A 24,387-nucleotide genomic window follows, 5' to 3' on the forward strand; every position below is an offset into this window, starting at 1 on the left:
GACATAAAACATTGGTTTCCTTTAATTTTGTCCTTCTGTAGAAAGATAAACATCAATTTAGTTGTTTAAAGCAGTAAAATTGAATTTAACGTGACGCACAAGTGAAATAATCAGTATACGGAATATACTGTTATTGCACTGTATACAAATACGTAGTTTTCCACGGCTGTAACGTTCTGCAAAAGCATTAAACGCACCTTGAAATGTGTGCAAAGTGCTTGAATTTGACGTTAACAGAACCACATCGTCTGCAAAGAATAGAAACGCAACTCTGAGGTCGTCAAACAGGACATTTAATTCTCCCGTAACGTATTAATTTGTTAATTCTTTTCTCTTTAAACCCTTTTTAGGAGGCGAGCTGAATCCTCCGCTTTCAGTCTTAATGCTAAGCTAGGCTAAGCTAGGCTAAGCTAAGCTAACCATCTCCTGTTGAAGTGGATTTGATCTCTTTACTCTCTGAAAAAGTGCGATTTCCCCGAGAGTTTTGAGCTGTTCCCGCTCTTTTACTCGTGCATTTGTTGACCGGGTTTAAGGATTTGACACTTGAACGCTGAAATGACTCGCGGCGCGATAACGTGATAATTAAAGGGACATCAAACATTCCTCTGCATGTCTTCACATTAGTGGTGTTATTAACCCTGTCAGGGAGAAAACCCTCACGTTGCTTCCTGTGACCGGGTACGATTGTGCGTGTGTGTGTGTGTGTGTGTGTGTCCGTATGGCACTTAAAACAATGTGAAGTCCATTTTCCTGTGTGTTTAAATGACACTGAACTTGTTGAACCTGTGTTTGAAAGCAGACGAGGAGTCTAAAGATTGTTCCCGTGGAGATAAAGAGATTAACATGAAGACGACTGTCGCTCCTCGCTCCTCGCTCCTCGCGGACTGAGCTCACACGTTGAAGCTGCTAGCATGTGATCTACTCTACTTCCTTTTCTAACACGTATGCAGTGACTCTGAAACACTTTAAGTGACTGTGAAGATAAATTATTTTGTCGGGGATTTATTTGAAGAGATATATAAATATATATATATAAACAAGAGAAAGAACAACTGTTGTATAAGCTAGCACTGACTGGAAAAACGTGTTGCGTGTAACGCGGCAAAGTGAAAGGATCCAAAGCATTTCTCCTTTTTTTGTGGGATTGTTTCCAAAAACTGGACGACCAACCTCCTCCGAGCCCGTCCCAGGTTCTCTGTGTCGACTTGAGTTTTTTTTTAGGTCGGCCCTGAAGTTAGCATCGCAACGGTTCCCCTCGACCAAACGCTAGCAGGTTTTTTTCCCACTGGATTTTGAATCATCGCAGAAAATAAACTCTGTGGCGAACAAAAGTTTACGACGTTCAGACACATCATCTTCACGAACCCTTTTAGGAAGCGAGCTGAATCCTCCACTTTCAGTCTTTATGCTAAGCTAGGCTAAGCTAAGCTAATCATCTCCTGTTGAAGTGGATTTGATCTCTTAACTCTCTGCAAGAAAATGCGATTTTCCTGAAAGTTTTGAGCTGTTCCTGCTCTTTTACTCGTGCAGTTGTTGACCGGGTTTAAGGATCTGACACTTGAACGCTGAAATGACTCGCGGCGCAATAACGGATTTGATCTCTTAACTCCTTTTCCTGAAAGTTTTCAGCTGTTCCCGCTGTTTTAAAGAGCGTAAACGCAACGGACAGAAGTCAAAAGTGGCTTCAGCGTCACCACATTTGCGGTGAAGTTAATTGTCCCACGATAATCTCCGCAGGCTCATTTAGCCGCTCGTTAGCAGTCGCTAACCGATCTTTAGTTTAAGAGTTTGTTTGAGAAACGAGAATGAATCTGTCGGTGAGGCGGTTCAACTCACTGACAGACGGACCCGCTTCAGTGTCCAGAGTGAAAGTTAAACCACCAGACCTGTGATTCTGCACCTTTTTCACACCTGTACAATATTTACGCAAACGTAGCTGCAGCTTTCGACCTTTATTGACGCGTGTGATCTTTTTTAAGGCCTCTGTTTAGTTTTGGACGTTCAGCCGCATCATCTTCACAAATCAACACTGTTTTGAGAGCGTAAACGCAATCGACAGAGGTCAAAAGTGGCTTCAGCGTCACCACATTTGCGGTGAAGTTAATTGTCCCACGATAACCTCCGCAGGCTTATTTAGCCACTTGTTAGCAGACGCCATTTTGAAGCTCATTTTCACGCCTACGCTTGGTTTTATTTGTTCCGATTCAGCGTCTTTAATTATACGACTGTTGCGTTTGTCTCTTTGGTTTGTTTGCGTTCACACAGAAACGTTCAACAGCAGTCCAAATTCCGATTTCGTCGATTTTGAAAGCAGCTTATTATTACGTTTGTTGTTAGGTGGCGCCCTCCAGTGGCCGCAGTAATTATGGCGGGAGCAAAGCAGGAAGTCAGGTGACGTTTTCACAGCTTTACCAAAAAAACCGCTGACTTTGAGACGAGGGAACCGGACATGCAAACTCATTTCCGGGCTTTGAGACTCGTTCCTGCAGCGGATGAGGTTTATTTTCTCACCTTTGGGTCAAAATTGAGTTTCAAGACCCTCGGTATTTGAGTTTCGGGCTCACACACTTTTACCAAAAGAGCACACAGCAAACCTGGGACGGTGGGGGAGGAACGGGGGCATTAAAGTGTCATTCTGGCGCAAAATCATCCCACGGCCCATCAAATCATCCAACTACAACTATTAAGGTAGAAATCCAGGAGAGTCGCTAACAACCAGATGTGGCTAACAGTGATTAGCTCGGGGCAGTACGATGAAGGTCTGAACACCTGTCCCATGTTTAGTCCTGACTCTGGGGACACAGAGCAGACCTGTCCCATGTTTAGTCCTGACTCTGGGGACACAGAGCAGACCTGTACCATGTTTAGTCCTGACTCTGGGGACACAGAGCAGACCTGTCCCATGTTTAGTCCTGACTCTGGGGACACAGAGCAGACCTGTACCATGTTTAGTCCTGACTCTGGGGACACAGAGCAGACCTGTCCCATGTTTAGTCCTGACTCTGGTGACACAGAGCAGACCTGTCCCATGTTTAGTCCTGACTCTGGGGACACAGAGCAGACCTGTCCCACGTTTAGTCCTGACTCTGGGGACACAGAGCAGACCTGTCCCATGTTTAGTCCTGACTCTGGGGACACAGAGCAGACCTGTCCCATGTTTAGTCCTGACTCTGGGGACACAGAGCAGACCTGTCCCATGTTTAGTCCTGACTCTGGGGACACGGAGCAGACCTGTCCCATGTTTAGTCCTGACTCTGGGGACACAGAGCAGACCTGTCCCATGTTTAGTTCTGACTCTGGGGACACAGAGCAGACCTGTCCCATGTTTAGTCCTGACTCTGGGGACACAGAGCAGACCTGTCCCATGTTTAGTCCTGACTCTGGGGACACAGAGCAGACCTGTCCCATGTTTAGTCCTGACTCTGGGGACACAGAGCAGACCTGTCCCATGTTTAGTCCTGACTCTGGGGACACAGAGCAGACCTGTCCCATGTTTAGTCCTGACTCTGGGGACACAGATCAGACCTGTCCCATGTTTAGTCCTGACTCTGGGGACACAGAGCAGACCTGTCCCATGTTTAGTCCTGCCCCGAGCTAATCACTGTTAGCCACGTCTGGCTGTTAGCATCTCTGGATCTCTCCGTTAATAGTTGTTACATGAACAGAAAACTGCCTCGATGGTTCATTTGAAGTACCGTAAAAGACCCCGGGGTGATTTTACGCTGTAATCACACTCTAACGGGGCCCCGCGGCTCATATGCACCCCCCGGTTTTCTCCGGCGGGACCTCCTAGAGTAGAAACCTGCTGGTCTACGTTTAGCCTTACCCTCTGTTGGAAGAGAATCTAGACCTGCCTGCTGGTTCACAAGAGGTCTCCTGTAGCACCTGGTCTGATACTGGGTTCCAGTGAAGCCGCTGGTTGGCTGCGTGACTGCCAGTTTGTGTCCCGGGAAATGTGCAAACAATTGTTCTACTTATTCACGTTGTATTTATTGTAAACACTGTATTTATTGTTGTTTTCGTTCTAGGCACCTGAGGGTGTTGGTCGTGTTAAAAACGGGGCTTCCAGCTGTTAAAGACGCAGCTCTAAATGGGTGAATTTACCCAGAAACACTGTGTTTGACTTGCTTTTGTTTGGTTTTGTGTGTGTGTGTGTGTTACTGTAAATACTCTGTACATGACGAGACGGCACCGGTTCGATGCCCACAGAGAGAGTAGCTCTATTTATACCCAGAGAGGGTTTTATTCCCATTGTTTTTTGCTAGAGAGGCATTAAATAGCAATAAACGTTGCACAGAGTTGACCTCAAACGTTAAATGTACTTGTAGCTTTTTTTGATAACCAAAGTTTCCAAATGTGTTCCCATCCTTCCTCCTTTCCCGTCGTGCCCCCGTGCTTTTCCCTCGTGCACTTGTTTTCCATCCTGCACCTTATCTCCACTCCTCTCCCGCCCGCCGCTCGACAATATTGAAAAATTCCTGCAGCTTCGAGCGCCGGTTTGATCCCCTGAGCGCCTTCTTTCTTGCTTTGCACCATGGGACAGGAGCGGGGGAGCGAGCGGGGCTTATCAGCAACTCCCGCGGTGTTGTTCTTCGCCCTGCAGCCGGGTGATGATTAGACCCGGGAGAAGGTTAAATATTTTCTGCTGCAGGGTTTCTCAGGCGCGGGGAGTTTTTCCACGCTGTGTATCATTCACACGCGGAGTGTTTGGAGTGTTTTGAGGTCGGGTGCACGCGGAGCGACGCGGAAACCAAGGCCCCCCACACACACTGTTACCACCCTTTGTTATTTAGGTTACTTTGCACACACAGAGACGCCGTACTCAACACGTTTTACACTCCTCATACATGGAAACGCTCAGAGGTGAAGAGTGCAACGATAGCGTGAGAGTGAGTTTTCACGTCCCCAGGGTTTGAAAAGTATCTGCAGCAACTTTTGAATGCAACGGGTTGAGAGACGGAGACGGAGGGACACGTCCACGCTTTGGAGTGTGTGACTTTAAAAAGCAATGTGTACATAGACTGTTTTCTATATTTAAGGAGTGTGTGAGGCGTTTGAAGAATCTACGGGGTGAATAAACCTGAGATCTATTTCTCTACGGAAAACACGGCTCCTTTCTTTTCTCACTGATGTTTACAGACGTCTGGGTGGAAACAAGGATTTATTATGTGTCTGTCAGTCCCAGTCCTGTTTATTATTATTATTATTATTATTATTATTATTATTATTATTATTGTTATTATAGTGTTACTTTTAGCAGGAATGTCTTCCCACACACGGACCGCACCCATTAAAACTAATTTCTGTATTTATTTGTTAATTTATAGAGTTTTTATATTTTTATTTTATATTTTACATACATTTATTCGTCTATTTATAATTGTATTTATTTATTTATATTTACTTTAATTTATTGTGTGTAACTTTTAGCGTAACGTCTTCTCACACCAGACCGCACACATTAAAACGTACATTATTAATATTATTATTATTATTACACAACAACAACAACAGGGAATATGTTGTTTTTTATTAATTTGGAGAAACTATTGTGCTGAAGGTGCATCATCAGTTTAAAGAATAACAATAATTAGATATGTACATTTTTCACACAGCAAACAAACTAATTATATAATTAAATGCAACGATAAATTGTTAAATAATGTCATTTAATGCTTAATAAATATAATTAAACACTGACATTCTTATTTAAATGAATAAATAACTAATACTTTACACCATAAATAAATGAAAAATCAGATGAGACAAAATAATTTCTGTATTTATTCGTTAATAATTGTTTTATATTTTAACATTTGTTCATTTAAATACCTGGATAAATTATTTACTTATGTATTTTAATGCTTAATAAATATAATCTTGTACTAAAATGCTTAAAGAAATGAATAAACAAATAATAGACACCATAAATAAATAAAGAAAATCAGATGAGACATTAAATATAAATGTTCAATTCATTTCTGTATTTATTTATTTATTTATATAGTTTTAATATTTACACATATATTATATATTTGTACATTTTTTGTATTCATTTGACTAATTAATTCACTTATTCACACATTTATTCATCTATTTATAATTGTATTAATTGATTTATATATGCTTTAATTTATTTATACTGTAACTTTAAGCTAAATAAATAAAAAATCAGATGACATTAAATATGTTTATATGTTCAATTCATTTCTATATTTATGTATTATTTATTTATAATACTTTAATTTATTTATAGTTTAACTTTAAGCTAAATAAATAAATGTCAGGTTCATCCATTAAAAGTCAGGGGGAGAGTTCTGTGATTTATTTATTTATGGTGACAACTAAGTATTTTATTACATAATTATTTATTTAAGCATTATATTATATAGTTAGTTTTATATTTGTGGCTTTTAAAACCCTCCATACCTCTGTGTTATTGTGCATAAGACAAAACATAATTGTAAACGTGATGATGCAAACGTTGCAGGACAGGTTTTTAAAACAGGGTGAAGCAGTTTTATTCATATTTTTCAGTGTGAGGTTAAATTAGCATGAATCTCGTGAATGTGATGATGAATGATTTGTTTTTATGAAATCTAACAAAGATGGGCGTTCCCACTTCCTGGTTGTCTCCTCTGTGATTGGCTGTGAGCGCAGACTGAGGGGCGGGGCATAAGACCCACACAACATCTCTGATTCAAGCCCCAAAATGAACAGAGCTCGGGTCGCGTCTACATGGTAACCCGCGATTTGCGGAACTCTCGCGAGATTGTTAAGGTTAATCGTTAACCTCGAGTGGTTAAAGTTAGATGGTTAAGTGAAGGCGTTAATTACGAATAGTTGAGGTTGTATACTTACAGTTAGGCGTTAAATGTAATGTTTAAGGTAAGTATATGGGGTCTGGAAGTCAGTCTCGCGAGAGTTTTCGCACATTTAGGCTTACCATCTAGACCATCCGCCTTGTATGTGTAGACCCAAACACTAGAGAACAGTCACGTCGACATGTTAACCCAAGATTTGTAAAAATCTCGCGAGATTGTTAATGAAAGGCGTTAATCTCGAATGGTTAAAGTTAGGTGGTTAAGCTAAGGCGTTGATCTCCATTAGTTACGGTTGTATAATTAGAGTTAGACGTTAAAATGTAATGTTTAAGGTAAGTGTAGGTGTTCGGAAAGTCATTCTCGCGAGAGTTTTCGCACATTTCGGTTTACCATCGAGACGAGCTCGGGTTGCGTCTACATGGTAACCTTAGTTTGCGAAAATCTCGCGAGATTACTATGATTAGGCGTTAACCTGCACTGGTTAAAGTTAGATCGTTAAGTTAAGGCGTTCATTTTTAATAGTTAAGGTTAAATAGTTAGAGTTAGGCGTTAATGGGCAATGTTTAAGTAAGAATAGGTGTTCGGAAAGTCAATCTCGCGAGAGTTTTCGCACATCTAGGCTTACCATCACGACGCCCCGCCTTGTACGTGTAGACCCAAAATGGCCGCCACGCAGCCTAGTTGCCGGGTGTTCGTTTTGTTTGGTGGCTCAACCCCCGGTGGGCGGGGCCTCCGCGGGGTTCGGGGCGGTCACATGATCCGCACGGAGCCAGGCTGCCCAATTCCAATATGGTGGCCAGCTTGGCAGGTCTACGGTTCCTGTTGATGATATTGTTGTTCCGCGGGATCAGGTACGGCGCCTGTAGCCGGGAAGCCCCGCTGGTCCTGGGGCTGCGACTGGAAGACCCGGCGGGCCCGGTGTGCATGAAGGACCGCATCATCTCGGCGCCAGAAGGAGCCGCGTTCAAGCTCCGTCTCTTCGGGACCGAGCTGAATGGAAGCTGGCCGTGGGTGGCGTTCGCAGGGGGGGCAGCTGGCGGAGCCGCCGGGGCGGTCGGGGATGCGCCGGACCCGTGCGGGCAGGAGTCCAACCGTCACGAGTCCGCTTTCCAGGTGACGGGGGACGGGTTCACCCCGGATGAGAAGTTCAGCGGGCTGATAACGGTGGAGGTCCAGCGGAGGGGCAGCAGCATCTCCGCGGGGCTGACCTACCACCACCTGTGCGTGCTGAGCGGGGGGGAGTGGGCATCCGCGGGCCCGGACAGGCTGCGGATCAGCACCGACAAGGGTCTCCCCGCGGAGCACATCCCGCCCTGGGGTCTGGCCGTGCTCACCGTGCTGCTGCTGCTGGTGTGCGGGCTGCTGAGGACCGTGAACCTGAGCCTGCTGTGGCTGGACCCCGTGGAGCTCTACGTGCTGCACAGCTGCGGCTCCGAGGAGGAGAAGCGGGCCGCCAAGCGCCTGGAGCCCATCCGGAGGAGGGGGAACTTCCTGGTGAGTGCCCTGAACACCACCAGAGCATGAACCTTACACGGTTTTAACCATTCAAACTAAAACTAAACATAAAAATGCACCTAAAAGTTCCTTAATTTGATTTTGGATGCTATAAACAGCATGTTTTTATGTTATAAACACCTAAAAATGTATTTATTACAGCAGCAAACACAGAAGAAGCATCAATAAGAAACAATAAACTGTAGAATAATATAAAGTAAATATAAATATGAACATAAATTGACTTTAAAAGTCATGTTCACCACAGATTTCTTGGAAATAAACAACTCAGCATTAAAAATAAAAGCAAAAACAACAACAAAAGTCTGAAAATGCAGCTTTAAATGTTTGAAAAGTTCTTGAATTTGACTTTTGGAAGAAGGTGCATAAAGTAATCTGTGGTGAACAGAAGTTTTAAAGTCAGTTTATATCAAATATCAAATCTAAGAAAAGCAGGAACAGCAGAAACGAACTTGACACAGAGGAGAAAACGAGAGTGAAATTAAGCTAAACTCAGTATTTCACACTGTTTCAGTCGCTCTTCATCTATAAAACTCAGGTTTATCAGAGAGGGGCTCGAACGTTTCATGGAAATAAACAATTCAGCGTTAAAAACAAAAGCATAAACAATAACAAAAGCCTGAAAAGTTAAAAAAGTTCTGAATGTGACTTTGGAAAAGGTGCATTAAGTCATCTGGTGCATTAATAATCACATGTTTATTCAGTATTCATCAGTAAAAGTCATCAAGTTTATTTAAACTAAAGTTTTTTTTATTATAATTAAACCGTTTCTAATGGACGTGTGTGTAAAATAAGGATAAATAAAATGTATTTTTGCAATACTGTAGATCTGCCAATGTGCACCATATGATGACTTCAGTTTATTTAAAAATTGTAAATATTTTCTTTTCTTCTGTCAGTAAACTCAATTTATTATTATTATTATTATTATTATTATTATTATTAAATACACCACAGCTAAAGAGTTTTATGGTTCTGGAGAATAAGAATGTGACCACGTTTTCATTTAGTGAACTTAATGCTGTGGGATTTTTTATTTTTTTTATTTTATTATTATCATATTTTTGATTTTACACTTTTATTTTAGATTTTATAAATTTATTTGTTTTATTATTATTATCATATTTATTATTTTTTATATATTTTATTATTATTATCATATATTTTGTTATTTATTTTATTATCATATTTTAAATTTTTTATTTTTATTTTAGATTTTTTAAACTTTATTTATTTTTTATTATTATCATATTTTTTATTTTAGATGTATTTTTTTAATTATTTATTTTTTTATTTCTCTTCCTCGTAGACAAGAAGAGACGGAGGGAAAGGATTTTCTGACTGTTATTGTTTGTTTATTGTGTTTTGTTTATTAATAACGACCAAAAACTCAATAAATAAAGTTTAAAAAAGGGAATAATCAATCCAATAATTATTATTATAATGGTGATAATAATAATAATAATAATAATACTCGCTCCAGCCCAGTCAGAGTGTGAGTTACGTCTGTGTGTCCGTCCTCAGACCTGCTCCCTGCTCTTCCTGTCCGCCGTGGGTCACTCCGTCCTCGGCGTGCTCCTGTACCGCGCGCTGGGCTCCATCGTCTCCGCCGTCTTCCTCAGCGGCTTCCTCATCTTCCTCCTGGCCGAGCTGGCTCCTCACATCCTGTGCTCCGGGTACGGCTTCCAGCTGGCGCCGGGCCTCACCTGGCTGGCCCAGGTGTGTCTGGTGCTCACCTGCCCCCTGTCCTGCCCCCTGGGTCTGATCCTGGACCTGGCCCTGAGGAGGGACATCAGCACCTGCGGGATACGGGAGAGGGCCATGGAGATGATCCGCACCAGCGTCAACGACCCGTACAGGTAAGGACGGACGCACGCGCTGCTTTTTAAACCCGCCTCCTCTTCTCCGTGTGTCTCACCGGCGCCGTCTCCTCCCGTCCCCAGTGAGTTTGTGAAGAACGAGTTCAGCAGCGGGATGCTGCGCAGCAAGACGGTGGAGGACATCCTCACGCCGCTCAAGGACTGCTTCATGCTGCCCAGCTCCGTCGTCCTGGACTTCTCCACCATGTCTGAGATCATGCAGAGCGGATACACCCGGGTGCCCGTGTACGAGGAGGAGAGGTGGGCACACACACACACACACACACACACGCACACAGACACAGACACACACGCACACACACGCACACACACACACAGACACACACACACACACACACACTAAACTCTCACCACCTAAAGTTAATGGTTGAACATGGAGAACGAGCAAAACGACGCCATCTGGTGTCCCAAGATCGTCGTCGCAGCAGTCGGGTTTCTAAATCAAATCAAACTTTATTTATAGAGCGCATTATAAACGGCCAAAGTGCTGTTGGTTCACTAAACAATACATTCATTCACCTTCAACCACTTGTCCCTGTCGGGGTCGGGGGGGAGCCGATCCCAGCTGACATCGGGCGTGAGGCGGGGTCCACCCTGGACAGGACGCCAGTCTATCACAGGACACATAGAGACGAACAGAGACAGACAACCATTCACACCTATGGGTGATTTAGAGTCATCAATGAACCGAACACCTGCACGTCTTTGGACTGTGGGAGGAAACCGGAGAACCCGGAGAAAACCCACGCAGACACGGGGACAACATGCAAACTCCACACAGAAGGACCCCAGCCGGGATTCGAACCTGAAAACTTCTCACTGTGAGGCAACAGTGCTAACCATCACACCACCGTGTACAATTAAAATAAAAGATACACATTAAACACAGTTGACAGGTGCTCAGCCTGGATTAAAAGCCATGGAGAACAGATGGGTCCTCCAGGGTCTGGGCTGATCTAATGTCCCAGGGCAGGCTGTTCCAGAGCCGAGGGGCCGCCGCCGCAGAGGCTCGGACCCCTCTGGTCCTGGGGACTTCCAGCAGCAGCTGATCTGTGACCTCAGCGCTCTGGCTGGAGTGCTGGAGAGTCCATTTAGATCTTTAAAAACAAATAACAAACGTTAAAAATCACTCCTGAAGCTGACAGGGAGCCAGAGGAGCGAGGCCGAGACGGGCCTTTTCTGGCAAGTACTAGACGTGGTACGGTTGCACTCACACTGGTCAAAGGAACCAGACTTTAGCCGTGAAACGTGCTGGGGCACGGGACGGAGGACATGTAACAAAAGAGCTGCCGTCTGCTGATGTGTGACGGTGAATAATGACAGTGAGGAGAGCTGATGGGTCGTCCTGAAGTTAGGAAACTTTATTTAGGATTTTGAGAAATTAGGATCTGGAGTTAAGAATAGAACGCTGACTAGGGGCGCACTACCACTGTCCCTCCGTCCCGTGCCTTGTGCTTTAGGGTACTTGTCCCCCACGCCGTAGGCCTCGTGCTCGTACACGTGCGCACGCTCGTGCTCGTACACGTGCAAACGTGCTTTACTAAAGCCCACCTCTCCCAAACGGGCCGTGGATGGCAAGCGTGCCGCTCCTAGACGTGGTACGGTTGCACTCACACTGGTCAAAGGAACCAGACTTTAGCCGTGAAACGTGCTCAGGCACGGGACGGAGGAACAGTGTGAGTGCGACCTTAGATAAGAACACTGACTTAAGGGCCGGCCTAAATCCAAACCTAACCCTAGTTACCATAGTTACAGATAAGATAAGATTGCGAGTTAGGAAGTTTCTGTAATACCTCCTCAGGTCCCTAACGTCTATTTTGCACCGTTGACTTTGCTCCGGCGCCGATACGAGACTGTGAGGGAGTGTTGTCTTCTGATTCGGTCCATTCATCATCGTCATCATCGTCATCTTTACGTGTTTGAATTTTCCAGGTCCAACATCGTGGAGATCCTCTTCGTGAAGGACTTGGCTCTGGTGGACCCGGAGGACTGCACGCCCATGACGACCATCACCAAGTTCTACAACCACCCGCTGCACTACGTCTTCAACGACACCAAGCTGGACGCCATGCTGGAGGAGTTCAAGAAAGGTGCGTCCTCGCGCTCGCACGCAGAAACATCACACGTGACACAACAATAAACAGGAAACAAACTCAAACTCAGCAAAGATGAAGGAGTTTGACTTCCTTCCCTCCTCCGAAAATCAAGTTAACGGATACACCGCCTAAATATGCCGACACATCCGACCAGACAGACCGTAAGGACGCCCTCCCACTGTGCGTCCGTCCCGTGCCCCGGGCTTTAGGGTCCTTGTCCCCCCCTCCAGGCCCGTTTGTACTCACACTACCTGGGCCTCGGAGAATGCTTCTTGCTGCCTATACGTCATCACGCCGTAACACGTCACACGCATTGATGACGTCATGGCGATGCGTGGCTTTGTTTCCAGATCTTTCCGTAGACCTCGGAGTTTTTGTGCGTCTTGTCGACTGTTTTTGAATCTTTTCATCGACCAAATCTGCAGTAAACACTCCACCTCCGCATCACACCAACGTGAACCTTTCACCGCCATTGTTTGAAATGTCCGCGCATGGTCCCTCCTTCTTTTTTCTACGTCCCAACAGGCGCACAGGAAATGACCTCAGAACCGCCGTAGGCCTCGTGCTCGTACACGTGCGCACGCTCGTACACGTGCAAACGTGCTTTACTAAAGCCCACCTCTCCCAAACGGGCCGTGGACGGCAAGCGTGCCTCTCCTAGACGTGGTACAGTTGCACTCACACTGGTCAAAGGAACCAGACTTTAGCCGTGAAACCTGTTTGGGCACGGGACGGAGGCACAGTGGGAGTGCGCCCTAAAAGACATGGGTGGGGGAAGGCCCTGCGGAGGAGGCAGGTTGTGAAATTAGCATGGCGGCCATTACTGACCTCTCTGAGCGTCACGGTGCAGCCCTCTCCACGAGAACAAAGATGAAGGAGTTCAAAAGCTGTAAAATGATGTTTTTTGCCTTTAGTCTTTTGTAACATTTCAATAAAAGATCGGTGGTTTGATTTCTCCTCTTCCTGTCAGGAAACTCTCACATGGCCATCGTGCAGAAGGTGAACAACGAGGGGGAGGGGGACCCGTTCTACGAGGTGCTGGGCTTGGTCACCTTAGAGGACGTCATCGAGGAGATCATCAAGTCAGAGATCCTGGATGAGTCCGACGGCTACTGTACGTTTGTTTTCATATTGTAAAAGTGTTGATGGGTGAAGCGCCGGTGTCTTTGTTATCAAACGCTCCCCCTCTCCTGCTGTAGTGGACAGGAAGGTGAAGCGTCCTCTCGCTCCGCTGGAGATTCCTCTGGAGCCCCGCGTCGTCCACGAGGAGTTTTCTCTCTTCAAGCCCCCCGAAGGAGAACCGAAGATCCGGACCTCCCCGCAGCTCCTGCTGGCTACACACCGCTTCCTGTCCAGAGGTGTGTGTGCGTGTGTCTGTGTGTGTGTGTGTGTGTGTGCCATTATCTGTGAATGTTACCATGCACACGTGTGTTTGGACGCTACCGTTGAAAATCTCCTGTGGGGTTGCAAAAGGCGCGGTAAATTCCTGGAAACTTTAGTTTAGTAGTTAGAGAACCCAGAGTTTATTAAAAGAGTGTTTTAAAGACTTACCTACTGGCCCCTGTACCAGCTCCTCTCATAGTAAAGTCCATTACAGTGGATTACCAAAGTCAACCCCAAAGGAAGGAGCCCATTGGTGCTTTGTTGTGTGTGTAGGGACTCTTCTCATGCTGCTGCAGAGGTTTGCTGTTATTTTCAGCAGCATTAGTGGTTAAAAAAGACCTTTGAATGCCTTCACCGTGCTGCCCCGAGCTAACCACTGTTAGCCACGTCCGACTGTTAGCGTCTCCCCTGGATTTCTACGTTAACAGTCGTTACATAAAACCATGGATTATTTGATGAGTGTAAGGGCGAAAGTACCCTAAAGCACGGGGCACGGGACAGAGGCACAGTGGGAGGACGCCCTATGAAAAGTCCCGTTCAGCATGTAAATAAAATTCGTCGACTGTTTCTGGTGTTAGTGGAGACTTTTGTGCCGTTTCAACTGTTTTTTCGTTCATTTAACATAATTATTTAAACGTTTAAAGCAACTTTTCCGATACTTTAAGCTTCCTGCTGTATTTGAACCATTTCTCCGATACTTTGATCCGATCATCTGAACTCTTTATTATTATTTTTGTGTATTTATTTCAATTTATCTGCAACTTTTAGCTTCCTGTTTAAACGTCTGTGCTCGCTTTGATAGTTTTCACACATTCTCACAAAACAACACAGCGTTGAGGCGTCGCAGCCGGCGTATTCTTCAAGTCATATCATTAAATTAATGTTTTTCCAATGAGTTGACCTGCTCTACAGTGTTTCCACGCTCCCTCTGTGAGTTTGGGCGCCACTGGTGTTTGTGACGTGGTGGAAAGACTGAGCGGCGTCGTGGTTGACCATGAACCTCACACCGAGTAAATAAGTCACAGTTTAACGCCACACATGCACTGATTATGTTCCTGTTACGTATTATACATTATAATCCAGCTCAGGATCGATGGGACGCAGAGACGTCTGCAGGTTATTTGAGCTCTGGACTCGACACCCAGACACTGACCCCCCCCCCCCCCCCTGAGTTCACTGTGTCCTCTGTCTCTGACCTTTGACCCCTGCAGAGGTGGCGCACTTCAGCCCCGGACGCGTCTCCGAGAAGGTTCTGTTCCATCTGCTCCGCCACCCCAGCGTCAACCAGGAGGTGCACTTTGACCCCAACAACCGTCTGAGCGCGGGTCACTACCTCTACACGCGCAACCACCCGGTGGACTACTTCATCCTGCTGCTGCAGGTGCGTGAACGATCGTCACGGCTGCTTTGTTTTCTTTACTTTACTTGTTTTATTGAAGCTGCAGTGAGGAGGAGAAACACTGTGGGTGAAGGTTCAGCAGAAACTGTTTGAGCATTAAACATGTTGTGGCGTTCGCGTCCTGGTCTGTGTTCAGGGGCGAGTGGAGGTGGAGATCGGTAAAGAGGGGCTGAAGTTTGAGAACGGAGCGTTTACGTACTACGGCGTGTCGGCGCTGACGCTGCCGTCCTCAGGTGAGAAGGAGAACAACAACGTGTGCTGTGCTGTGGAGGAAGACGGGACATGATAATAGATACATAAATAATGCATCAATAAACGTGTATATATATATATATATATATATATATATATAAATAAATACAGGAATAAATAAATAAATAAATGTGTGAATAAAAATAAATAAACAAATTAATAAATACAGGAATAAATAAAAAAAAATGCATAAATGAATAAAAACAATAATTGCATTAATGTGTGAATAAAAATAAGATAAGTAATAAATAAACACATGAATAAACAAATGAATAAAATAATAAATAAAAAATAAGAATAAACAAATTGATGCAAATTTAAATAAATAAATGTGTGAATAAATCAAATAAAATAAAGAATAAATAGGCTGAAGGAAGGAAGGTCGACCAAGGACAGAAAAAATACAAATAAAAATGAGATTTTTAAAAATAGAAAAATGAATACAGTATATTTGTGTATTTACATTTAAAAATAAAAACTGCTGTGGAGCAGACAGGACAATCAATCAATAAATAAATGCATCAATAAATGTGTAAATAAATCAGAGAATAAATAAAATAATAAATAAATGTGTGAATAAATAAATCAAATAACAGAATAAATAGGCTGAATCAGGTTGAACAAGGAAAGAAATACAAATAAAACTGAGATTTAAATGAAAGAAAAATGAATACAGTATATTTGTGTATATACATTTAAAAAGAAGCATTAGTAAATGATTAATGAGCATTTCATTCATTATTGATTGAATCACGTCGTTTTTAAAATAACATTAAAATAAATAAATAAACTGTTTCTCAGAGTGAAATAGGTTCAAATTATTAAATTCACTTTCACAAACAACGTGTTAATGTGGTTTTATCTGCTCGATTAAAGTCTGTGTGTGTGTGTGTGTGTGTGTGTGTGTGTGTGTGTGCGCGTGTGTGTGTGCGTGTGAGCGTGCGTGTGTGTGTGTGTGTGTGCTTGGTGTCTGCGTGTGTGTGTGTGTGTGTGTGTCTGCGTGTGTGCGTGTGTGTGCGTGCGTGTGTGTCTGCGTGTGTGTCTGCGTGTGTGTGTGTGTGCAGTGCACCAGTCTCCGGTGTCGACCCAGCGTCACTCTCCCAGGGATCCCTTTGAGGCGGCCGACGCCACGAGCCCGTCCAGCTACTGCCCCGACTACACCGTCCGAGCGCTCACCGACCTGCAGCTCATACGGGTCAGTGCCAGCTTCAAAGATGCAAATGAGGCGTTTTGTTATGAAATATGAGTCAATTTTCATCCATTTACAGATCAGAAATGTGAACTTTGGATAAAGTCAGGTTCAGAATTCTTGTTTCATTGTTTTGACGTATTAGAGTCAAAGGTTTTAACAGATTTCTCTTTTAATGCTCCCTTAAAAACATCAATTTTCTGCATGTTTTTATGAATCAATGTTTTATAAATAAGGGCGCACTCCCACTGTTCCTCCGTCCCGTGCCCAAGCACAGCAAAGTCTAATTCGTTTGACCAGTGTGAGTGCAACAATACCGCGTCTAGGCGCAGTACGCTTGCCGTCCACGGCCCGTTTGGGAGAGGTGGGCTTTAGTAAAGCACGTTTGCACGTGTACGAGCACGAGCGTGCGCACGTGTACGAGCACGAGGCCTACGGCGGCTCTGAGGTCATTTCCTGTGCGCCTGTTGGGACGTAGAAAAAAGAAGGAGGGACCATGCGCGGACATTTCAAACAATGGCGGTGAAAGGTTCACGTTGGTGTGATGCGGAGGTGGAGTGTTTACTGCAGATTTGGTCGATGAAAAGATTCAAAAACAGTCGACAAGACGCACAAAAACTCCGAGGTCTACGGAAAGATCTGGAAACAAAGCCACGCATCGCCATGACGTCATCAATGCGTGTGACGTGTTACGGCGTGATGACGTATAGGCAGCAAGAAGCATTCTCCGAGGCCCAGGTAGTGCGAGTACAAACGGGCCTGGAGGGGGGACAAGGACCCTAAAGCCCGGGGCACGGGACGGACGCACAGTGGGAGAAATGGACCCCAATGTAAATCTGGGTTGTGTGTTGCAGGTGACGCGCCTCCAGTACCTGAACGCTCTCATGGCGTCGCGGGTCGGTCAGAGTCCAGACCCCCCTGAGATCAAGATCCTGCCCAACAGTCAGACCAAACTGCTCAACGACAGGAACGCCGCGCAGCCAGGTAGAGCTCCTCCGCACGCCGCCGCCGCCGCCCGGACGCAGAACTAACAGCTTTTAACTCTTCTTCCTGTTTGATCTCAGCTGGACTAAAACACGTTTCTCTCTTCTCTCCCTCCTCCTCTTCTTCTCCTCCTCCTCCTCTGGATCGTCCAGAGTTCCCTGTAAACTTTTCCTTCTTTGACACCATCGAGAACTTCTGTTAGTTTGCTTTGCATGAGGTAAACGACCGGCTGTCGTCTGTAGTTTCTGCTTTTCCCCGAAGACGGGAGCAAATCTGCGTCATTTCAGTTCCAAGCACAGATTTATGTATTTAAAATAAGAAAATATGTAAATTTAACTCTTTGTTTTTTAATGTTCATCAATTCATAGTTAAAAATGTCAAATTCAGAAACAAAATGCAAAGTTTAAACTGCAATTTTTTAACCTTGGGATTTTTTCCATTTAATTTTTTTAACATTTCCTTTTTTTAACCCCGAATTTTTTAATATTGAAATTTTTTAACATTTAATTTTTTTAACATTTAATTTTTTTAACATTTAATTTTTTAACCTTAAATTTTTTAATATTGAATTTTTTTAACATTTAATTTTTTAACCCTGAATTTTTTAACCCTGAATTTTTTAATATTGAAATTTTTTAACATTTAATTTTTTTAACATTGAATTTTTTTAACATTTAATTTTTTAACCTTAAATTTTTTAATATTGAATTTTTTTAACATTTAATTTTTTAACCCTGAATTTTTTAATATTGAAATTTTTTAACATTTAATTTTTTAACCTTAAATTTTTTAATATTGAATTTTTTTAACCTTTAAATTTTGTAACATTGAATTTTTTAACCTTGACATTTTTAACATTTAATTTTTTTAACATTGAATTTTTTCAATGTTTAATTTTTTAACCTTAAATTTCTGAACATTGAAAAATAAAGAGTTTAGTTCAGAGTCAAAACAAACACAAATATTTTTAATACATAAATATTCCAAATCCGAGGACACAGATTTACTTCCATACCTGACACCATCTCACTCGGTGTGTGCGTGTGTGTGTGTGTGTGTGTGTGTGTGTGTGTGTGTGTGTGTGTGTGTGTGTGTGTGTGTGTGTGTGTGTGTGTGTGTGTGTGTGTGTGTGTGTGTGTGTGTGTGTGTGTGTGTGTGTGTGTGTGTGTGTGTGTGTGTGTGTGTGTGTGTGTGTGTGTGTGTGTGTGTGTGTGTGTGTGTGTGTGTGTGTGTGTGTGTGTGTGTGTGAACGTTGTGTCTGTTCTGACTGTTTACATCTAAACCCCGCCTCTTCATCTTCTCCCTCGTGCCGTCCGTCACCTTTAACCTCAGACTGTAAACTAAAGATGGACGTAGCTACGTCCTTTTGACCGCCGCCATCTTGGTTTTTTAAACTTGGACGTGACCACGCAGAGCGCTGCGGAGGTGATGTATTTTTGTAGGCAGACCCTGAAGTGGAGTCTCCCCCTGCTGGACATTAGAGAGAATGCAGCTTTAAGTGGAGTCTCCTCCTGCTGGACATTAGAGAGAATGCAGCTTTAAGTGGAGTCTCCTCCTGCTGGACATTAGAGAGAATGCAGCTTTAAGTGGAGTCTCCTCCTGCTGGACATTAGAGAGAATGCAGCTTTAAGTGGAGTCTCCTCCTGCTGGACATTAGAGAGAATGCAGCTTTAAGTGGAGTCTCCTCCTGCTGGACATTAGAGAGAATGCAGCTTTAAGTGGAGTCTCCTCCTGCTGGACATTAGAGAGAATGCAGCTTTAAGTGGAGTCTCCTCCTGCTGGACATAAGAGGGAATGCAGCTTTAAGTGGACACGCCCATCTTTATGAAACAGTCTGTGTTGTGTTGTGTGTCTTTAACGTTGTGTGTGTGCGTGTGTGTGATGCCCCTCGTTCACCCCAGCTCTCTCTCTCATTGGTCGGGTCCCCACAGGTGGCAGTGGCGCCCAGGAGAGCTCCACAGAAGAAGAGGCTCATGGGAAATGTAGTTTCTGAGCTGCTGGGACCAAGTGGAGGTGTCTTTAGCTTGTTCTCCTGATCATCTATGGCTGGAACGTAGTTTACTGGACAAGACTGGAGCCAGAGGGTTTTATTCTTTATTTAAATCGACTTCTCACACACACACACACACACACACACACACACAGTAACACACACACACACACACACACACACACACACACACACACACAGACACACACACACACACACACACACACACACACAGACACACAGACACACACACACACACACACACACACTCTCCTTTATGTGATTCTCATTGCATTTCTGATCTCGTGCTGTTTTATGAACGCTGGACTTCGTGTGTGTATATTTACATAAATGCATTTTATTTTAATTTGGCGGTGCCTTTCTTCCAGGTTCGCACTAAATTCTGCATCGCTGTGATTCCTCACTTTGCCTGTCTGGGTGCCAAAGGTGTGTGTGTGTGCGCGTGTGTGTGTGTGTGTGTGTGTGTGTGAAGCATCCGTCCCATTGAGACACTAAAAAGGATCAAACACAAGTTGGTTAAAAGCAGATTTTCACGTTAATTGTGTGCATTGTTTTATAGTATTACGCTATTTTACGGTGTGTGTGTGTGTGTGTGTGTGTGTGTGTGTGTGTGTGTGTGTGTAAAGTGGGAATAATCTACAGTGTAATGAAGGAACATTGATGTGTTTTTAACGACAGCAGAGGAAGAAGAGGTTAAATGAACCTTTAAATCTCTCGTATCTCGGTTCGATTTGACTTTTGTAACATTCCAGCACATGTTCGTGTGTGTGTGTGTGTGTGTGTGTGTGTCTGTGTGTGTGTGTCTGTGTCTGTGTCTGTGTGTGTGTGTGTGACAGAATATCTCACTACATGTCAGAGGGCGCCCAGTCTCCACCTGCGCTCCGTCGCCCGTCGTGCTGCGTGCCGACGTCCTGACGTTGCATGTGTGCGTGTGAACACGTGGAGTCTGTCACAGATGGCGTCTAAACATCCCTGCGTGATCCCCGTGTTCGTACACTCATGCGTTAACCATCAGGACTGTCTCTCGGTTTGAATCCGTGCTTTAAAGGAGATTTTAAAGCAGTGCGCGTGAACGTGCGCGCGCTGGGAAAGTCGTACACTGTAAAAAACGAGGACGCAAAAACATTTTCAGTGAAAGAATAAATCCTAAAGTTTAAGGCGGGAGATTTTTTTCACTGTCATTTAATCTGTTCGTTGTTTTCTCGATTAACCGATTTGTTGTTTGGTGCAAATTCAATGATTCAAGTCCAAGATGGCGTCCTCACACGTCTCGTTTTGTCCACAACTTTACCGTCACACGGCGTTTCTCCTTTTCTGCTGCGTGGCATCGGCTCCACTTGGAGCTGCGGCACAACACGGCACGGCACGGTGTGTTTTTCCCCTGGACGTTCTTCGGTGGCTTTTCGCGGCTGCAGCTCGGTGTTTTCTGTCCGTTTTTTTATATTTTTAAACATCCTGAAAGTATTTCTCACGTCACAGACGGGTTCACAGAGAGGGGAGTTGATGGCGTCGTGCTTTAGTTCCGGTGTTCCTGCTCTGATCTCCGTCTGCTGCAAGAAAATAACTTATTCAAATTTTAGTTTAACACCTGAATTCATGAATATGCAGGATATTACATCACAGCTCCTGCTCATTTAGGGCGCACTCCCACTGTGCCTCCGTACCGTGCCCCAGCACGTTCCACGGCTAAAGTCTGGTTCCTTTGACCAGTGTGAGTGCAACCGTACCGCGTCTAGGAGCGACACGCTTGCCGTCCACGGCCCGTTTGGGAGAGGTGGGCTTTAGTAAAGCACGTTTGCACGTGTACGAGCACGAGCGTGCGCACGTGTACGAGCACGAGGCCTACGGCGGTTCTGAGGTCATTTCCTGTGCGCCTGTTGGGACGTAGAAAAAAGAAGGAGGGACCATGCACGGACATTTCAAACAATGGCGGTGAAAGGTTCACGTTGGTGTGATGCGGAGGTGGAGTGTTTACTGCAGATTTGGTCGATGAAAAGATTCCAAAACAGTCGACAAGACGCACAAAAACTCCGAGGTCTACGGAAAGATCTGGAAACAAAGCCACGCATCGCCATGACGTCATCAATGCGTGTGACGTGTTACGGCGTGATGACGTATAGGCAGCAAGAAGCATTCTCCGAGGCCCAGGTAGTGTGAGTACAAACGGGCCTGGAGGGGGGGACAAGGACCCTAAAGCACGGGGCGCGGGACGGAGGCACAGTGGGAGGGCGCACTGAGAGTGAATTTTGTCGTCCGTTTCTTAAAGTGTAACCGCGGCACGAGGGGATTTCCACACACAGCCAGAATAAAGAGTCAGATTGTACTCACACACACACACACACACACACACACACACACACACACACACACAGTACGGCATGTGAGTGACTGTGACTCCTGCACCCTTTCCGTCTCTTTTTGACTCAGCTCGGTGTTTTCTGTCCGTTTTTTTATATTTTTAAACATCCTGAAAGTATTTCTCACGTCACAGACGGGTTCACAGAGAGGGGAGTTGATGGCGTCGTGCTTTAGTTCCGGTGTTCCTGCTCTGATCTCCGTCTGCTGCAAGAAAATAACTTATTCAAATTTTAGTTTAACACCTGAATTCATGAATATGCAGGATATTACATCACAGCTCCTGCTCATTTAGGGCGCACTCCCACTGTGCCTCCGTACCGTGCCCCAGCACGTTCCACGGCTAAAGTCTGGTTCCTTTGACCAGTGTGAGTGCAACCGTACCGCGTCTAGGAGCGACACGCTTGCCGTCCACGGCCCGTTTGGGAGAGGTGGGCTTTAGTAAAGCACGTTTGCACGTGTACGAGCACGAGCGTGCGCACGTGTACGAGCACGAGGCCTACGGCGGTTCTGAGGTCATTTCCTGTGCGCCTGTTGGGACGTAGAAAAAAGAAGGAGGGACCATGCACGGACATTTCAAACAATGGCGGTGAAAGGTTCACGTTGGTGTGATGCGGAGGTGGAGTGTTTACTGCAGATTTGGTCGATGAAAAGATTCCAAAACAGTCGACAAGACGCACAAAAACTCCGAGGTCTACGGAAAGATCTGGAAACAAAGCCACGCATCGCCATGACGTCATCAATGCGTGTGACGTGTTACGGCGTGATGACGTATAGGCAGCAAGAAGCATTCTCCGAGGCCCAGGTAGTGTGAGTACAAACGGGCCTGGAGGGGGGGACAAGGACCCTAAAGCACGGGGCGCGGGACGGAGGCACAGTGGGAGGGCGCACTGAGAGTGAATTTTGTCGTCCGTTTCTTAAAGTGTAACCGCGGCACGAGGGGATTTCCACACACAGCCAGAATAAAGAGTCAGATTGTACTCACACACACACACACACACACACACACACACACACACACACACACAGTACGGCATGTGAGTGACTGTGACTCCTGCACCCTTTCCGTCTCTTTTTGACTCAGCCCGTGTGTTCGATTCCTTCAGCGTTGCCGTATTCCAGGAGAAATCTTCTGACTCTCTGATGTTTTTCAGCCGTTTCCTCTTTGATCTGTTGTTCTCGTTCATTCCCGCGGTTTCAGAAGAGCGTAAGACGATAACCATCCCTTTGCACCTGTAACGACAGAAGCGTGTGTTAATATATGACTCCTTAAAGTTCGAGTTAACGTAGTTTAGAGGTATTTCAGGTACAGTAACACTGTGACTGCAGGTGTTATTGACGCTACACAGTGGAAGCAATCCCTCCTCCTGTGCAGGTTACATTTGTATCTCTCTTTTCTTTTACTGTATCTGTTGAGACGCTGCCGTTCCTCCTCGGGTGCATTGAGACTCCGTGACATTTAACTCTTTCAATGATCTCGTTTCCTAGGAAATAAACTCACCCCTGTTCGAACCCTGTGGTTTTTGTTTGCCTCGTCTGTTTCCACGCACGCACACAGACGGCGTCAGAAGACGTCACTTTATACAGATGTTGTGTTCAGTAGTGCAGTAAATCCTCCTGCAGGGAGGTGGCGCTGAAGACTCTGCAACACGTGCAAGTGAGTGTGAATGCATTCGTTTTTTACGAAGAAAATACTTTGACTTCACTTTTTTCGACAAAATGTAGCTTTTTTTTCACTTTTTAACACTAAACTGACTTTTTTCACTTTCGAATAAGTGGAAAAAAATCATTAGTATGTCGAAAAAGTTATTGTACATACTCCTCAGGCCTGGACTCTGCTGCCCACTCACACCTCAAGGAGAAAGCCCACTCCTTTGAGGACAACAGTGTCCACATCCTGGACAGAGAGGACCGATGGTTTGAAAGAGGAGGAAAAGAAGCATCTATGTAAAAGTAGAGAAACCATCGCTAAACAGAGGAGGGGGTCTGAGACTCCACTTATCTCCAGTTTACAATGCTGCCCTTTCATCCCTTCATTCAACAATCCAACCTCAAAGAACAACTGTTCACACACGTCCTCCTGTGACTCCAACCACTGTGGTTCAGACTCAATAGAGCACTAACCAAGTCCAGACCTACTTCCACCAACGACTGGACCAGGACCAGGACCAGGCTGGGACTGGTCCAGCACAAACCAAGTCCAAACCAACTTCCACCAACGACTGGACCAGGACCAGGCTGGGACTGGACCAGCACAAACTGACTTCCCACCAACAACTGCCACTCTAACGACGGTCGTTGGCACTTGGAGCACAAAGGGTTCCAGTGACATCATCGACCTTGTGAGAGGTTAAATACCTGGATCTCACACCAGTGAGTTGGATCAGTCCCAGCCTGGTCCTGGTCCTGGTCCAGTCCCAGCCTGGTCCTGGTCCTGGTCCAGTCCCAGCCTGGTCCTGGTCCTGGTCCCGGTCCCAGCCTGGTCCTGGTCCTGGTCCT

The 24,387-nt window shown here is 45.0% G+C and overlaps 2 protein-coding genes across 3 annotated transcripts in view; one reads left to right on the forward strand and one right to left on the reverse strand.

The window, feature by feature from the left end:
- The first annotated feature begins 7,580 nt into the window (after nt 1-7,580).
- On the forward strand, nt 7,581-23,369 carry cnnm3 (cyclin and CBS domain divalent metal cation transport mediator 3). Its single transcript, XM_083929858.1, has 11 exons — nt 7,581-8,318; nt 9,864-10,198; nt 10,283-10,459; nt 12,152-12,309; nt 13,286-13,429; nt 13,515-13,673; nt 14,910-15,079; nt 15,234-15,330; nt 16,414-16,544; nt 17,393-17,522; nt 19,454-23,369. The coding sequence occupies exons 1-11, from the start codon at nt 7,614-7,616 to the stop codon at nt 19,513-19,515; spliced, it is 2,268 nt and encodes a 755-aa protein (XP_083785984.1). The 5' UTR covers nt 7,581-7,613; the 3' UTR covers nt 19,516-23,369.
- The window catches only part of polm (polymerase (DNA directed), mu), a 109,190-nt gene continuing 96,617 nt past the window's right edge, over nt 11,815-24,387 (reverse strand). For both annotated transcript variants that reach the window (XR_014593552.1, XR_014593553.1), the window contains one exon: nt 11,815-11,828. The gene's annotated coding sequence lies outside the window, so the exon portion shown is untranslated. The remainder of the gene's footprint in view (nt 11,829-24,387) is intronic.

The sequence above is a fragment of the Echiichthys vipera genome (assembly GCF_963691815.1).
Source record: "Echiichthys vipera genome assembly, chromosome: 16".
Taxonomy (NCBI): domain Eukaryota; kingdom Metazoa; phylum Chordata; class Actinopteri; order Perciformes; family Trachinidae; genus Echiichthys; species Echiichthys vipera.